This window comes from Brienomyrus brachyistius, chromosome 18, assembly GCF_023856365.1.
Source record: "Brienomyrus brachyistius isolate T26 chromosome 18, BBRACH_0.4, whole genome shotgun sequence".
Lineage (NCBI taxonomy): Eukaryota > Metazoa > Chordata > Actinopteri > Osteoglossiformes > Mormyridae > Brienomyrus > Brienomyrus brachyistius.
Window position 1 is genome coordinate 19909746 of NC_064550.1, and position 18405 is coordinate 19928150.

Genomic DNA, 18405 nt, shown 5'->3' on the forward strand with positions numbered 1-18405 from the left:
CTGACCCCCCACATACACACACCGTTGTAGTGCAAATGAGGCAGACTTTATTCTGTCCTTTCTAGACAAGGTTAATTTACAAACCATATTTCTGAAATTACTACTCACATTTTTATCCAATAAAAACATTACAAAAATATGGATTTGACTTGTTATACAGTATCAAAACGTTGATACATTAAGGCACTTACCTTTACCACAAAATACTTTAACATTTTCCCACAATAAGTTTCTCACAAGTGGCAGGACAAGAGTACATTATCGATTACAAAAAAAAAATAAAAATTAACTGTGCAGATGGGGCAAAACAAGGACAGTTACTAGTTATACAACAGCTTAAGATCAGAGGAGGATCATTTGCATGTAGCAGTGGTCATGACCTGAGAAATATGTCAATTAAGAATTTAAGAGCTTCACAACCAAACATCAGTTTAAGGCATGTATAACACTTTCAGTAATCCCCACCATATCTGAACACATCCTTTTAGTGGGTGTAAACCTCTCTAAATACATTTCATATTAAATAAGTAAGCGTTACTGACTCCTTCCATAACAAAGATGCAACACAGGGTTTATTCACAGCAGAATTAAAAAAAAAATGAAAATGGCTAATTGCAATACTCCATACTTGTTCAGCTGTTAAACATTAAGCCATTACATTAAAGTGTTTTGTTAAACTGTAATAAAAAAAATAATGCCTTGATGCCCTTGAATTTTTCTAAATACATCCAACTTGATAGTATCTGACAGGTGAAGTTCACAAACTAACCTGTAGGGACAGCAGGCACACTGAAAACTATACTGTAAACTGATGTCATAATGATGTCATAATGCAAATGCTATGATTGAGTAACCATAGCACAACAGCAGGATGGTGGTCTCTGATTTGCCTTGGCAGAGAGGCATTTCAACACCACTCAAAAGGCTGTGAAGACTTCCTTAAGAACGATGCAGCCAGCCCCATGACTGAGACCTGGCCTCACCTGGCACTGTGGTGTCCCTCCTTCCAAAAACAGAGCCCTCTGGTGGCTGGAGGGAGAACTCCCGTTGCTTGAAAGAACCTATTTCTGTTAAAGCTTGGGAAACTGCCAACATGCAACAGACCAATAGGGTGTGTGAGCATGGATAAGCCAACAGGTTGCAGGAGAAACATCTAGAACACCATGAGCGAATATCAACAAATAAACAACAGGTACCAAGACACAAGACAGACTCAACTCTATGGCCCATAGTCTGGATAAGAACAGACAGTGATTAGTGTACAAACTCCCATGTTACACCTCAGCTCGTAGGTTAGTCTACACGTCAGATGTGTAAAATTTGGTCCCAAAACATGCTTTGATATGGAAATGTATCTGTCTGACTCATTCGGGTGACAAAGGAGCCTCGGAAGGCCTCTTCAGAAGTCACGCCAACGAGAAGGTGCTTGCCGGTGATGAAGGCCTCCAGGTAAAGAAGAAGAGAGACGTTGCAGAATTGGGCAAAAAAAAAAAACAAAAAAAAAAAACAATAACTCGCACAGGTGCACCAAGCGCAGCACTTTGATGGTCCTACTTCAGTTCCCTTATTCTGTGGGGGCTGGGCTCCGGCTCTACTGCTGAGGACTTAAGCTGCATTGTTCATTACGAAAAAAATCACATTCCTGATGAGAACAGTTCTTTTGTTAGAATGGTCTAAACAGAGTTTATTTTTTAAGTAAAAATAAATAGAACATACCAGAGAAGCATTATTGTAACCTGGGTTATACTATGAGCTTTTTAAGACTGAAGCTGGTGACAGGGACCGTGACAGGGACCGTGACCTGTGAACCATACCAACTCTTGTATCCCACAATCCCCTGCGGAGACTGACCAGTTCTGGCCTGCTTCACCCTTCCAGCCATGGTTCTGAGAGTGAAAAGTGTTCAGTCCTTTTATACAAGCCGATGCAATTGTTTTTAGGAAATGGCTGTCCAATCAGAAGAGTGGCAAAAAAAAGACTTGGTTCAGTGAAACAAAAATCTGTGTGTGTGGGGGGGGGGGGTCACTGATTCCCCCGAGAGATCGGACCGGACCTCAGCATCAGTCGTGATCATATGTGAAGGCACTTGACGGTGACCCACACGCCCGTGGCCAGCAGCTGTACCACAACTCACCACAGGGGGGCAGAGGGGTGCAGGGATGAAAACGAATTCCACAGGGATGTTCAAATATTAAATAGGAAAATAAATAAAGACAAGTCATCTCCAGATGGGAGTGGACACCGGGTTGGGGGGGGGCACTTTAGGTCTCCTCGTCCCAGAGGCACAGGTGTCGGTGGGGCACGTAGTACTGAAAGCGGTAGCCCTTGCTGCAGCTCTTGATGCCACACTTGTAGGGGCTGCCCTTGCTCACACCATCCCGGCTGCGGCAGTACTTCAGCAGGCAGGGGTACCACTCCAGCCTCAGGCTGTAGCGGCAAGAGCAGGCCTGCCACATGTCCCGTGAGGTCGCGCACGTCTGCAAGTCCGGCACGTCCTCCTCCTGGGGCAGGATCTCGAACACGGAGCCTTCTACGCCTGCGGGGAAAGGATGAAAAGAAAACGAAAAAAAATCTTGGCCTGTCAGGGATGCAGGATCCTTTAATAACCCGTTTCTCCAGAGATGGGCATGCGAGTTCTTTACTGCTCCCTCCCAGAAGCTCACACTGGAAAAATTTGCACAGAATGGCGTTTACAATGGTGCTAGTTGTTGCCAACATAGAAAACATTTGAAATGCTGGAGGTGATGCCGGATGCTCTTTGTTTAAACGTACTGAGGGAGAAGATAGCAAGCCCAGGCCCTAATATAGCTGGCTTTTAGACAATAGACAAAACCATGACTTGAGACGACGAGTGGCTGGAAGTCTCGGTTCACCTTTGTCCAGCCAGTGCTTGGCGTCCACCTCGCGCGTGTAGATGGCCTCCCGAGCCTCGGCGCACATGTTGTGGACGTGGGCGCTGAGCTGCCAGGCCCGGCTCAGGTTAACCGCTACGTTCATGGCCAGCTGGTCCTCGGTCCTCCTCTCCTCTGCGGACCGGATCGCGTGAGGGTTTTTCTGCCAAAGAAAAATACATAGAGTCAGGAGGTCTATTGGGAGGAGTTCATTGGAGACAGGCTATTCAGGAGGAGCTAAAGGGCGGAGCACTGGTGGGACAGATTCAGAGACAGGCTATTCAGGAGGAGCTAAAGGGCGGAGCACTGGTGGGACAGATTCAGAGACAGGCTATTCAGGAGGAGCTAAAGGGCGGAGCACTGGTGGGACAGATTCAGAGACAGGCTACTCAGGAGGAGCTAAAGGGCGGAGCTCTGATGGAAGGGGCTCTGAGAGGAGGTTCCAGAGGAGCACAGTCACCTGCCGCAGGCGAGCCATGGATTCGCTGGGAATGATCTCGTTGCTGTTGAGGCGGGTGATGAAGCAGAGGGCTTGGTACTGGTTCTGGCCCCGCTCCGGCTCGCCCAAGATCAGCGCGCGGAACAGCTTCACCTCCTGCAGCACAACGCCAAAGGGGGGAGGTGTGTCAGAGGGAGGGTGTGTCTGGCTGACAGGTCGCTGAATAGGCTCCAGTACATGCTCCGAGCGCAACCACTTCGCCGCCTTTGTGGTCTTTGTCTGCTCTGCAGCTATTGGTTACATCTATAAAGCATTCAAGTGACCAGAACAACTATAAAATGTTAAGAAGAAAAATACAAACACTATGCTATTAAAAATGTACACTGAACCAAGAAAAGCATCACACAGCACACGTCAGGCCCTCTGCATTCCTACAGAACAGCAGGCTTTTAGAGTCTTTCTGCTTGCTCCACCATCGTTTACCTTGCACTCTTGATCCAATATCCAGCAGTGAGATTAAAGTGCGTCGAATGATGGTACAATAATCATTAGTGTCTGTGTGCATAAAAGGATTAATGTAAGTGTATGAAATGTGTCACGGTTAAGCGTTTTTCCAAAATTAACATTCAACTATCCTGATAATTCTACTATCCGCTGGCAGTTGCAACATCGCCGGATACGAGAGCTTTAACCGTCATGCATATATTGAGCGCAAACACAAAACAACAGTCTCACAGTCTTACAACAGAGTACCACTCTGCAACACATATACACTCACACTCTCTTTGTTCCCATAAAAGCTAAATCAGGGGTCATAAGTGTCCTCTGTTAATGAGCGCTACTCTCAAGGCTAATATTTACGTCGCCGCAGAAGTGCTGTGACACCATAGAGAGAAAAAAAAAAAAATGGAGCACCGGACCCATTGTCTGTGCTGCCATTAAGAGTTACTCCTGCATGGATGATTTTATGAACACTTTAGGCGAGCCGGGTGTTGCATGCACCAGGAGCAAAGAGGGAGATTCCAGATTCATTAACACCCGAGGACGGTTCCCTGCATGTTTGAAGGGGAAACTTAAAGAGGGAATTTGTTTTTTATCTCCTTATCTAAGAATTTAATGGCTTCTTCGCGACTACAAAAGAAGGTATTCCCTGGCAGTGTCCCTCACCAGCGCTTCAGATCTGCCTTGTGGTGCTGACAGTGTGAGGTCTGGCCCACTGGAATGTTGGGAAAACTGAAGCTGCAGACTCAACTCTTGGGGGTTCTGATCCCCGCTGACGAACCGTCGCACCACCCACCACGACACACGTGCGCTCCTGGGTCACACACCGACACAAACGCAAACAAACCTCGGGTTTCCCACATAAGTTTCCTGAGCAGACGGGGACAGAGGAGCTTCAGACGACATTGGAAGAACAAGCTTCCTTTTGTCTGAGCAGTGAGTGGTCTCATTTTGGCCGGAGTCCTGTCCCTGCATGACCCATGCTGGACATGGCCTTTGATGACTTCTAAATTGCCCGTTGGGAGTACCACCCCCAGGACTGGCATGGACAGGGACACGAAGAGCATGAACTGCTGCCCTTCACCAGTGTGTGGCTCAGAGGATTAGGCCACTGCCTTCAATCACAATGCTGCTGGCCTAAATCTCATGCTTGTGGGAGTTTTACTTACTCAAAAACGTTCTGAGGGCAGAAAGAAAAATGATTGGTTCAAATAACCAATCAGATTGTAGAGGAGATGGGTCCAAGCAACTAGAGGGGGTGGGACTAATACATCTGATTGGTTGGTCCTGCGTTCTCTACAATCTGATTGGTTCTCTCTCTCTCAGCCAATCAGTTTTTTTTTTATGTCCTCAAAACATTTTTGTGGAAGTAAAACCGCATGCTCAGCAAAATTATCACGTCACTGCTGGGCCCTTCAACAAGGCCCTTAATCCCGCTATAAAAGGCCCAGGATAATGATAAACGGCTGACGCTGCAATCAGACCCTACGTTTCACTCTCAGCTGTATGTGTTTGTGTCTCAAATCAATTAATTTGTTCCATTAAATCCGTAGCTATCACTGGTAGCAGGATAGATAGCTACAAGTCTTGTGTAAGTTGTGTAACACTGAAGAGAAATGCTGCATTTGGGATTGTATATTGGTGGCAAAAAAATATGTATATTAATTGCATTTTCTCAAAAAAAAAAAAATAGTTCAGGCCAGTGGTGATGCCTAAAGAAAAGACCTAATAAGAGACATCCAGCAGAGGTGTGTCCACTCCAAGTAACTGTAAAGGTCAGCAAAACAGGAAAGACAGGTCAAATGCCTCCTACGGCAGTATGTTCCAGTACCGCGGTTGAAGCAGGCTCAAGCCTGTCTTTCTTCACTATGATCTGTTTCTCTTAACGCTGCTACCGCCGTGGAGCTGCCCCTCCGTGCATGGGTACTGACACCCTAACCCCTCCTAGGGGCAGCTTACCATAAGCGATGGACAGTCGAAAAAGGACGTTCCAGAAACATCCAGAGGCCAACAGACATGCTGGAATTGATTTGTGACCAGACCGTAGGCTCAAGTCATTCACAAAATTCACAACGACCAACATCTGCATGACAGAAAGCACACTTGCTGAAAACGCTAAGCACCGATCTCATCACATATACAGTTATGTTCAGCTCCTCACAAATATTTACACAGCCGTGATAGTGATATTGAAATATAGCCTCCTTCATCTGACTGGAGACTGGAGCTCAGCCAGAACTTACTTATTACAAAAATTCAAGGAGCGTTTCCACCTCAGGCACCATAAGGAGGGTTCGACACGACAACCCCACTTGGTAGAGTGAGCCATTAGTCACCAAGGGCAAGGAACTTTAGGGAATGTAGATGAAGAGACAAGGGACTTTAACTGGTATCTGCGATGGGGCCGTATCCAAAAGTATAACTAGCTGTTTGCTGTTATAAGCCATTGGCTTCTCCTGTGGTTCCTTAAGCAGGCTGGTAAGTTTTGGTACTATTCCAAGGGTGCCTTTATACAAATCAAATGGGCTTGCGATCCGACCTTTCACATCCCGAAGGTATTTCCATGATATCACAGCTGCCCAATCTGATTAAAAGATGCTTGCCTATAAAATTCTGATTTCCCCTATTTCAGCAGCTGCACAATTGGCCATAAAATAGTAATGGCGTCGTAATAAACTGACAAACAGCGTCTGCCACTAAAGGCTGCCAATCTGTGTTCTCACTCTCACTCACTACTGCGGTAGCCAACAAGAACCCAAGTTTACGTCCACTGCTCTCAAACCATCTTCGGGGTGTAGATCCTCCGAAAAGTCTGTATATCTTCTTTCTCCAGGCAGACTAATAATAATTTTTAAAATCGTGGGCAAATTTCATAGGTTGCTCGTTTTGGAGAAGTGGTGAATTAAAAATAAGAACCAGGCTCATAAAAAAAATCAACTGCAGGCAGCACTTTCCAGCTTGCAGACCAGCTACGGCGCAATCTGCTCCAGTCATTTCTTCTCCTAAATGGATTATACATCTGGAGAACATACGAGCAGGCCTCCATTTACAGGGAAAAGTCTTGCGGTCAGCGTGGAAAGCGACACTTTTAAGAGCAACTTCGAAGTCATCCCCTGATAATGTAAACACTGGAACTGAAGACCTTTATACATTTGCAAAAAGGTTAAGGAAATTCCATAGTTCAAGTTCTGAGGAATTCTCCTTAATGGTATCGAAGTTACATTTTTAACGAATTTCCAACAAAATGAATCCTTAGGAATGGAGGGTTACAATGCCAAGCAACATTATATATTACGGTTCAGTATACTACAATAACAGACAAGGCAAGTATGCAGGATCACTTTCATAGACGGTTCAAATTTTATTTTCAATATCACAAATTCAGCTTATTGCTGAAAATTCTTCATTTCTCAGGTCAGAAAATTCTTTTTTGTTCAGTTACCAGCAGGTGCATTGCTCACCGACTTACAGTAATCTGACACCGGCAATAAATACACTAATACGGTTTAAGATGCCCTGCAGTGACGTTTTGCCCAGTTGGCAATATGCAATATTTTTGGGGTGAATACTGCATTCTTCTGTATTCTCTTGTTGGTGGCATTGTGAAGTGAGATCATTTAAAGACAGAACCATCAGCTCAAAGCAGGTCCGGCCTGATTGGAGCTCCATGAACACGGCAGTCGAAGTAGAAAGACTTTGGTTTCCAGCCAGGCTGCACCAGGACTGAAAGTGCAGAAATAAAAAAAGGACAGAGGCGATTGTGATCCGGCCTTGCATGATATTCAATGTCCCACTAACGGAAGAAAGACAATAAGTTTGATAAAACGGAGATTTATGCGCAGCACAATGGAAAAACATCCTGCAAGCATCTAGATCACAAAGCTCTTGTCACAAAGATCTTTGGCACTAAGCCACTTCCCCTCCCCTGCTGACCAGCCGCACCATGACAGACCCCAAGACTGCACACGATCCATCGCCGCAAGATCTCCCACCAGGTCACTTATAAACGTTTAGCGTGACTTTTTTTTTCTTGCTAGACAAACACCCTTGCCAATCAAAGTGATTCACATATTTTAAAAAGTTTACACAAAAAAGTACTTGAACTAGTAGTGTCCTAGACTCAGGAAGAATTAGGTTTAGTACTATAATCACCATGCAGACAATCATGGACGAGCACTGGAATCGGGGAGGGGGGGGGGGGGGGAGTAGCCAAGGAAACAACTCAGTTCAGAAAAAGGACAGTAAAACGAATTCCAGCACCTCCAACAAGGCCTGAACTTTAGCCTCCCTTTATATCACAGTTCACATGACAACGGGGATTTCTACAGAGCTTTTTGTGTTTGTTCAGAGTGGGGGGGGCTCCCTGTGCTTCATATTCTTGTCCATGATGATAAATCATTTAAATGAAACCCCCAGAGCACTGGAGGAAGAAGCCAACTACAGCCAAATCAGTGACACCTTCAGACCAGCACAGCGCAAACCAAACCAAACCAAACCAAACCCAACCCAACCCAACTTCACACAAAACTAAGGTTTAAGTTTAGTTGAATTCTGATCCAAGAAAGAAGACCGACATGCAGAAAGGTGACTATGATCCTACACTGAAAATCCTTGCATTCATTAACAAAACCTGAAGAATTTAAGTACAAACACATTTCCCCAAATAAAAGTTTGGACATTGCAGAATGTAAACAAACACAGAACGCAATGATTTGCGAATCATATAAAACCACAATCAGATTTTACTGAAAGTAGAACACAGACAACATATCAAATGTTGAAACAGAAGTTGTATTGTTTTATGACAAATACGCGCTCAACATGAATTTGATGCCAACGACACGTTTCATAAAAGTTGGGACAGGGGTTTTTATGACTGCATTCTGTTTTTATTTACATTTTACAGAGTGTCCAAGCATCTTGGAAAAGGGGTTGTAAAATGCAAACTAAAGATCTGCACAGTATGATTTTTCAGACTTGGCTCATTTTTGTCAGTGGAACACCACACAGAGCTAATAAAAAACAATAATACAGAGCGATGTGCATTTATAATCACACAAGGCCCCCACAGAGCTCCCCTTCTGGTGAAGCTTTCTAGGAAAATCTGAGAGAATCGGAAACAAACTCTATAAAAGACGACGATCTGTTTCCTCAATGCAAGAAATATTGAAAACAGACTGGAGGAGGAAAAAAGCCCCCAAAAGAATGGAAAATAGGCAGCAGGGCAGCTGGGCGGAGGAGAGGAATCCAGTCATGAGGGCAGTGAGAACGAACCAAGTCCAAGTTGGTCTGGATGGGAGCAGAGGAGGAGATTCCATGGCAAGTCGTACCTGATATCTTACTGTGGGTAAAAGAAGCTGAGGCACAAAGCAGGGAGCCAGGGACAAACCAGCGTCCATACTGGGCCTATAATCCGTCCCTGTCCGTAATGCTGATCTTCAGGGTCTAGCACTCAGGTCAATAAATCCATTAAGCTGAACATGAACCATTTGCATTTTATTTTATTTAGTCAACGTGTCGGTCCAAAGCAACTTAAATTTGAGAGAGCAGGGTCAGCAAGTCTCTGGAACAATAGGGGATTAAGGGTCTCACTCACAGACCCAGTGGTGAAATCACCCTGCCAATCTGGGGATCTGAACCGTTGACCTTCTGAACACTGGCACAGTGTCCTAACCTACTGAACCACAGACTGTACAGCAAGTTCTACTGAAAGAAGGAGAACAGCACTAAAAAGCCTTCGACATCAATCATGTCAAACTCCCAGTCAACAAGGGTGCTCCTCTTTGGCGGCTTTCATGGTCTGAGCACTGTGGTGGAAAGCATCTGAGGTGGCAAGAATGGACATGGTTAAGGCACCAGATCTAATCTTGGGCTCCCTCGACCTTCTCCTACTTCAGGTGGACAGCAGATTCACCCCACCCACTAGGGCGACTATAGGCAGAACCTCACCTGCCCTGTTCATGCCAATTCTGTCACATTCCCTGCTGCTGTATATATCCCCACATGTTCAGAAAAGGGTTTGTTTCAACTCCAAGGCATTTGTCCCATTTTCCAAGTGATCTGCTTAGCACGACCTAGGAGGAGATTTTGAAGAAATGTTCCACTTGTCTACCATGTCTAAATGAATCACTATGCCTCCTTTGGTCCAAAGCTGCTGTCCACCCACCTCTTTATGGAAATTACCGCAACACAGAACATTCCGAGGCCACTTGCATCCTGCGATGACGAAAGCACAATGTTTCCATTTTCCCACAGCTCTGCTCCTCAGAGGCTTCGCTAGTGCCAGAGCGGAACGCAGATATCGTACAGTCATCTTTCTGCTATAGACATTACCTTGTGCACTCAAGCAACTTCCTGCAGGCCCCCACGCATGTGGCGTGACATTTGTCAAGTCTGCGACGTTTGATTGCACGGCCTTTCGACAGCCATGCTGGGCTGTCCGAATATCCGAACCTGGAGGGCCGCCAAAACTCCTGCAGCCTACCGCTATGTTGCGACATGCGGCGCAGCATCACGCCCTCAGGGTGACTCAGGGTGACACCAGCCAAGTAGGTGCATTTCCCACACTTTGGTGTCGTCACCTGAACTCTGACGCAACACGAATAAAGGAGCAAAAAAACTTAAATATCTCGAGGTTTCTGCTGCAGAGAACTCTGAACTGTATTCAGTTCCTCTTTCAGAGGAAATATGAGGCCACCAGTGGGGTATAAGGAGAAGCCAAATGTAGATTCAGGTCTAATACAAAAAACCTGATTTAAAGTCTAGTTGGTGATGTTCAACAGGACAGAAAATACTATTCATAAAGCAGAGTGGGGCAAGGGCTTCAATCAGTTTGCATGATTCTGTTACAAGCTCCAAAATGTGTTAGAATGAGTAACCAATCATACTGAATGGGACTTCGGCCATGGAGAAACCCTCCTGAATAGAACCAGAAATTGTATAATGTTGCTCAAAAGGTGGAAAAACGTTGAGCACGTGGGAGGTGAAAACATGAGTCTTATGAGATGGAGCATCGACTGGGTGCCACGAGGTTGGCTGGCTAAGCTCAACCACTGAGCTGGCCGATCTGCTGGGCGTGTAAAACAAGTCTAACCATATTTCCAGTTACTGGCAGTGGGCACATTAACGGCAAACCTTCTGGACAAGGATGGGCAGGTCCGCCGCTGGCTACAAGCCAATGAGGAACAGCAGTGGTAGAACGAAATCTGAAATGAAAGGTAGAATCCATCACCACTCATCTGCTTTCATTTCTCCTACTGAGTAGACAACATGTTCCAGCATTGGTCTGCTTAAAAAAGTTGAAGGTTCAAAATCTAGGGAAGGGTTTGGCAAGGAACTGAAATGGGTCAAAATGCACAATCAAGAGTCCCGTCGCATGAGATGACTGCTGAATGGTAGATGGGCTGTATAACAGAGGACGTGATGGAAACCAGTACGAGTAAGGAGTGCAGCTGCGCTCTCGGACTCCCAAGAATCCCCAGGGAGACACAAGGCCAGTCAAACCCAACTGGATTGTTGATTCTCCAAAGCTTTCCAGGTCAATCCCACTGCTCGGTATTCCTGAATACCGCTTGTAATTATTTTCCGAGTTCAAGTCTGACATTCCGAGGCTTGAATATTCTCAGGACAAACCACGAAAGGGAGGGGCGCACAAAAGTAGGACTACTTCGTCCTTTCAAAGGCACTCATTATCCCCATGATGTCACCCACATAGACTACTAACTCAGCACATACCTAAGCACAATACACAGTGGCCGCGTCGGACGCGATCTCGCCCCGATCTCTCCTTTTACAGGCCCGATCAAAGGTCGCCGTTAGCCCCACGTCTCGTAAATCCAGGAGACGCTGAAAAGATGAGAAGCGTGTGACAACTGCATAGACTGGGTAAGGCTAGATAAACCAGGAGCCCTGTTCCAGCACAGCACAGTCAGATGGAAACATGATCGAGTTCAGAGTTCACTCCTCAGGAGTGCTCTTCTGCTGCCAGTATTCATAAAACATAAAGCATGATGTCAGGGCACGGGGGGCGGCTCTCCTTCCATACCTTATTTCTCTGAAAATCTTTGGAAAACAATAGCGAATGTTAAAAATGCCACAAATCCTTCCCCCCTGCACCCCCTCTTGTGCACGTCAGCACACACACTTTGTCTTTGTCGCGATCACTTTGAAAATAAATGCATTTCGCCTGATACCAATGTGAATTCATGAATAACATTAAAACCATCTGTCGCGCTTCCTGAATGGAGGACCTCAAATGGCCGAGGAACGACAAAGAGGTTGAGGCGTTCTGAAGCCCGGCTTACTGTGGAGCCCACCACCCCACCCCTCCCCCCCGAAAAAAAAAAAAAATTTAACCTCAGAAGAGATAAACATGTAATGACTGTTCGGCCATGCAGCTAAATTCTCAGACGCAAGACAAAAATGTATAAAGAGAGCAAATCGAAAGATGCAGGAAAATCCACTCCTTCAAGATGAAAGTCAACCTCAGTGTCTCTCTTGGAATTTCCAGTGGCTGTTTGTGGTTTGAGTTGCACTCACCCACATTCCCCCCCGTTCAAGTAAGTTTCCCGCAAGGCGAAATGACGGAGTGACACACAGCCCCCACCCCTGGCATGAAGAAACCGATTCCAGGCAGTGTGCACAGATATGGGAAAATAAAAGTCTTGAGTGTTTGTCAGTAATTGACTACTACACGAATTACAAGCCGTCACGAAGGGGTTTGATTATAGAGGGGGGGGGGGGGGGGGGGGGGTCATTCTTTAGATTATATTGCCAAATCATGAGGGCTTTAGAACATCTGATCTCATTGCTGATCTCAGGACAGCCTCATAAGAATGCAAGTTAGGCTGGGGTGTGCTCTATATCGGAAAATAGATGCACCAGGGGAGACAAACCTTTCATTAATCCAAAAATAATGCAACGCTGCTTTGTAAATACTAAAATAATTAGGTTTACAAAGCCCAGCATAGGGGTGGAAATTAATGCATCCATTACGTCCGTCTGTCAAATCTGCCTGACCAGAAAACTCATCCCGGAGTGGGCAGGATCTGGACTGGGTAGAGGAGACATATGCTGGTCTGCTTGGAAGCTGTGGAAGGCAGTGGGCACAGCGTCTGGCATCGAGGCAGGAGCCACGTGGAAAATGGGCGGCACCTTACCAGTCCCACATCCTGTGTGTTTATAGACTACACCATAAGCTCCATAGTTATACGCTATAGATAATATGCTGTATATTAGAACAGCAAACAGCTTAAAATTTTCACCCCCCCACCCTTTCTCCAGGTAGGTCCAACTCTGTAAACGGAAGCCTTTGGACAAACTAAGGGTGCAACCCACAGAGGTAAAGAATAACACAATACAGCCTCAACAGTATGGTAACAATACAGCACCTCAGGTGCACTTTCAGGTGTAACACGATTTGACGCAATTTGATATGCATGATCCGGTTCAAAAGGGAGAGAGAAATTAGGAAACATCCTAAAATAAACCAACTTAATCCAGGGGACTGGAATAATTTACAAGGCCACGAAAACCGCAGAATGCACTTTGAAGTCACACACCGACGATAGAGACTGAAATGTCCAGCTACACTGCTTGGGGGGGGGTACTGATAGACAGATCGACAGAAGGATGAATGGGGGTCTTGGTCAAAATCAGGTGACCCATCAGCTCAGAAGGTTTTTTTTGGCAGTTGATTTTTACTAATATAAAATACGTTTTGTAAATAAAATTTTAGCCAGAGAGTAACTAAGGAACTTGGGCTGTGAGGAAGTCAGAGGTTTGACCTAAACGAGAGACAGTGCAGCTGGGAGATCCAGATGTGACAAACAGCCCCACATGGAGACCAAACACCCAGCAAAAGTTGGACGACTTCTTCAAACCCACATACATGTATAAACGCTTCTCTTTTTCTGTTGTCATCTCTTTGGGATTTTACACATCAGCTTTTCTGGCGTGCCATCTCATCTGCACTATGAACCCCAACCTCTAAAAAAATAAATTTAGATAATGACACCATCTTCACTTCACCTACAGTATATACGGCTATCCTGCAACTCAGCTTCAATAGGTTCCCCCAGCTGTCATCTCTACATGAGGGTTTTCTCTAAGTTAGAAACTTTGAAATCTTCTTAATGTGCTGATTGAAAGGTCATGACTGTCCCTTATTTAAACTGGGTAATAAAGCGAAGCGAGAGAAAAACGTGAACAGTGTTCAGGGAGATGATGCACTGCATGCGGTGAAGCACATTTAAGAGACAAATAAAAAGCCCAAATGGGCGAAATACGCTTTTTAGACCTGCTTGAAATCCGCCAGGAAGGTGATGAGGGTGCCGTCGCCCTGCTTGAACTCCAGCGTGACGGAATCCTGCTCGCCGTCCGCCTCCAGCGTCTCCTCGGCGATGTGCCCGTCGGACAGCCGGACCCGGACCCTCAGCTCGGCGGCAGCCCCCAGGGACACAACCAGCGCCACCAACAGGACAGTCCGAACCGAACCGGGCCGGTCGCGCCGCGAAAACATTGCGGAAGAAGCGAAGCCGGACCCAGATTGGGGAAAAGGGGGTGGGGGTGCAGCCGTACAGAGGCGCATCAAGTACGGGGCTTCCACAAAGTCAGCGCCCGCCCCCCGTCGCCGCTCGGCAACTACCTAAAAGGACCATGATAGCAAAGTTTTTTAAAAATCCCCTCCGGCTTGATACTGTTGCCTGTTTCGGCCTCGGCTTTGCACTGTCACCGCCTGTTCACCGGGGGCAGGTCGCTCTCTACCCCCCCGTGGGTCCGGCCGCCTAAGGAGACACCAGCCCGATCACTTGTTTCTCTTTCGCACCGCTCGCGACACACGCTGTCACACTCTTGCTGATTTTCTCTTTAGAAAAAAATAAAATAAAATCAAAAATCCGCCCCCCGACTTTTCATTCGGTCCCGTCGTTTCCTTCAGAACCCGAATTGTAACTAGTTACTCGCCCGACTCCCCAAAGTTTTCGGACGGCGAAGCTCTTAAAGGCGCATCGCTCGGGACGAATCCCCTCCCATTCCACCTCCAGCGGCTCGATTCATGATCGCGGCGAATCAGGGAGCCGCGCAATCTAATAGTATCACTGTACTACTGTAGCGTTAAAAAGATGAGTATATATAATACTTAGATATACTGTCGGTTTATGCTCCGTGTTGTTTTTGAGCACATCGGCGTGCTGACAACACGATTTATCCAATTAACACACCTGTTGTCAGTATAAATCTGCGACACATTGCTTTTACTGACTCTCCGAAATGTTTTTACTCCAAATGAATTAATATTTTATAAACTGCTAAATCATTTAATGACTTGAAGCAGGAAGACATTTACTTTATGTAACGGCTCATGCAAATTCAACTTTTCCCACACATTCAGGTGATGCAGAGATTCAGCTTTTTCTTATTCTGAAACTTCAGCCCGTCTTCACTCAAGTTAAAGTTTAATGCAAGAACATTAACTATATCCACACTCACGTGCACCCTTGCGTAACTTAATCTTGGATTAAGATACAGCAGGTCCTGAAAATGTACCATACCTAGTGTCCTTACACCTTATGCGTATTTTATATTAATCAGTGGATGCTCTTTGTTCCTTCCACCGCATAAGCATACAGGTGACCATTGAAGGAAATGTGCTTTAGAATCGTAAAAAAAAAACGAAATCACCCTCTTTTTCACATTCAGGAGCTATGATGGACGTTGATGTACAATGCATTGAAATAGTGATACAAACGCAGTGTTGTTAACTAAAAAGTCTTTTTTAGACTTGTTGCTATTGGGAATACTTGGAATTTTTATCAAGTGAAAATAATAATGTCTAGTTTCAGTAACACTCATACCTTGTCATATTGTTTTTCTCTTGGGACAGCGATGCATGCTGGGTGATTGCAGACTCCTGAAGCGGCCCAATTGCCCCCGGCATGGCCAAGTGGTCAGAGGGCCTCCCAAACAGAAGAGCAAACACCGTCTTTGAACCTGCGCAAACACTACCAGCTGTGTGCTGTGTGCGGCGGAGTGTTGACAGTAAACTGCAGGAGAGAACCTGTCCGTCAAACCGGCCGGACACCCAGGCGGTCTGGTGGTCCAGGTGACCCCTGCAAGACTTCCAGTGTAGCTGAACACATGGTAGCTAAAGAAGACTCTCTGATTTGCTGTTCCATCACTGAACGGCTTTGCAAAATGGCATCTATTCATGCTGGTCACTTTTGAAAATGCATATTCAATGTGTCTGTTTTGCTGGTTTTTCAAATGTCACAGATATGATAAATGTCCACTGTAAATACCACCGTGGTTTTGTATATTTGACGAATATGGGTGTTTCCACTTGGGTGTGTCAGCAGGGGTGGACAATAAGGTGGGGGTAGGCAGTCACCTGGAGCCCCAGAAAACCTGCAGACGGAATTTCCAGAAGTTACGCATGTCGGTCTGGGGCTTTCAGAGCAGTTAGTCTGCCCCTGTGTGTTGGGGGGGGGGGGGGGGGGGCAAAGTTGAGGTTTAGAGGGTGGAACGTCCACTGTCTTGAAGTGGAGCTTCCAGAAGATTCATCTGGAGTTAGACATGTTTCTGAGCTATGGGGCTGTGTGGGTGTTCTGTGCCCCACCCTTGGAGAACAGAGCATGAGAGCCTGCATGAGGTCGTCCCACAGGAGGGGCAATGACTCGGAAGGGGGGCAGTGCCGTGCGCGCCTGTAACCAGCTGCAGTAAACAGAGGAAGACATGAAACTCAAATAATGGAGTCCAATGAGCCAGTCTCTCATTCCACCGCCTCAACCAGGCTTGGAGTTATAAAGTCTTTTTTTTTTGGGGGGGGGGGGGGGGACCCCAATGGGACAAAGCTTGCAAGTCAGTCGCCCACTGTGCACAGGGGTACAGATACAGGTCATGTGCTTCTTGCAGGAATGGCCTGGAGGCGGGTGGGAGAGAAAACAACTCCGGCCTTCTTGGGCATTAAAGGCGCAGCTCCCATTCCTGGACACACGGCCCCGGCTCCGCTGCACCCCGCAGCGTTCGTAGCGCGCTATGCAGCGTTCGTAGCGTGCTACGCAGCATTCGTAGCATGCTATGCAGCGTTCGTAGCGTGCTATGCAGCGTTCGTAGCGTGCTATGCAGCGTTCGTAGCGTGCTACGCTGCGGTTGCTTGCGTGGCTGCACATGCCGCCATCACCCTCCTCTGCACGCTTGGCTTCCATTCTGATCTCGAGCCCATGAATGAATTCCTGCGAGCCCCCAGCAAGGACAGCACGCTTACCATGCAACGCTGCGGGTACGGCGTGATGCGCATGGAGAAGATGGACTGTTGTGTTTGAGCGTGATATGTTGCCTACGGAACCAGGCACCTTCTGAACACTATTTGTTTTCTCCAGCTGAGGGGGTGGGGGGGGGCTTCACTGATTTCCTGTTTTCAGTGATTTATATAGTAACTACCAGCATACATGTTGAATTTATACTCTTCTGCCTGTAGGACATATGGTGACATGTATGGATAATGGAGGATTTGTGTGCTCAGGCGATGCAAAAGGCCTTATTATTCAGCATCATTCTACGGTTTTCACAGGATTCTTTGCGCTAGACAGCATTAACATATTTATATCTTGCAGATTATTAGCAAAGTGTCGAAGGCGTGAATGTGCTGTTCCATGCAGATTCTTCTGTTTAGTGTTCAAGGGCGATCTCCTGCAGTGTTTTCATTCCTTATCTTTGGACTGTGGAACTTAAAACTACAGTTCCTCGCTCACATGCGATCTGTCAAAGTCAAATAATGAGTCATAACACAGTTACAGCAAAGTCACAACAAAGATTTGCGATCATGACTTTCACATTTTTCATTAGCTTCTTGGGAATAAAAGACGATGACAGCTTCATAATAGAATGTTCTAGTTTGTAATTGGGCTGTAAGGTGTTTGCTGTAAATTAGGAATGATCCCATTGAATTGCCAAGTGACGGGTCTGAAACATCTCGTAATGTTTATGACAAAATATATCCCCCCCCAGTCACACCTCACCAGGAGGGTATTCCACAAAGCAGAATTTCTTTTCATTAGCCAGATAACTTAAACCAAATGTAAGGATTGACCAATAGGAATGTGACTTATCTCTCTTTCTATTGGACAGTTTTCACATTATCCCAGCGAACTAGAATAGTCTGCTTTGTGGTATACCACCCTGTTGCTGCAAGGTCCAGTTCAAATGCTCACTGTCTAAATATTTACCCAGAAGCCAGCCAATCAGATCTGTCTTTGAACTTCACACCTGAGCTCTGTTCAGTGGAAGCGGTGCATCACTCGTTGTATTTAGACTTGCCTGCTGCCAGTCATCAGAAAGAGGCGGAAAAACAAATCATTAGACGGCGAGTAACATGAGACGTCCCGTGTGTGACCTCATTTTATCATTGTGTCAGTTCCGCTTCTCATCAATTTAAAATATGTCCCCTTAATGCTGATCCTTGTTCTGCCTTATAGGTTTCCAACCAGTACAGCTCTGTGGTCCATATTCCACCAGTGGGGTTAGCGGAGGTGTTTTTTCATTTATAACAATGAGCGATATATTTTCAAATTTTTACAA

At 46.0% G+C, this 18405-nt stretch overlaps 1 protein-coding gene across 1 annotated transcript; it reads right to left on the reverse strand.

Annotated features, from left to right (window-relative positions):
• Nucleotides 1-24: 24 nt before the first annotated feature.
• oafb (OAF homolog b (Drosophila)) lies at nucleotides 25-14865 on the reverse strand. The gene is made up of 4 exons (XM_048983140.1): nucleotides 14129-14865; nucleotides 3352-3486; nucleotides 2874-3054; nucleotides 25-2536 (listed from the first exon to the last, which is right to left on the reverse strand). Exons 1-4 carry the CDS (start codon nucleotides 14417-14419, stop codon nucleotides 2262-2264), a joined length of 882 nt encoding a protein of 293 aa, XP_048839097.1. The 5' UTR covers nucleotides 14420-14865; the 3' UTR covers nucleotides 25-2261.
• Nucleotides 14866-18405: the final 3540 nt, after the last annotated feature.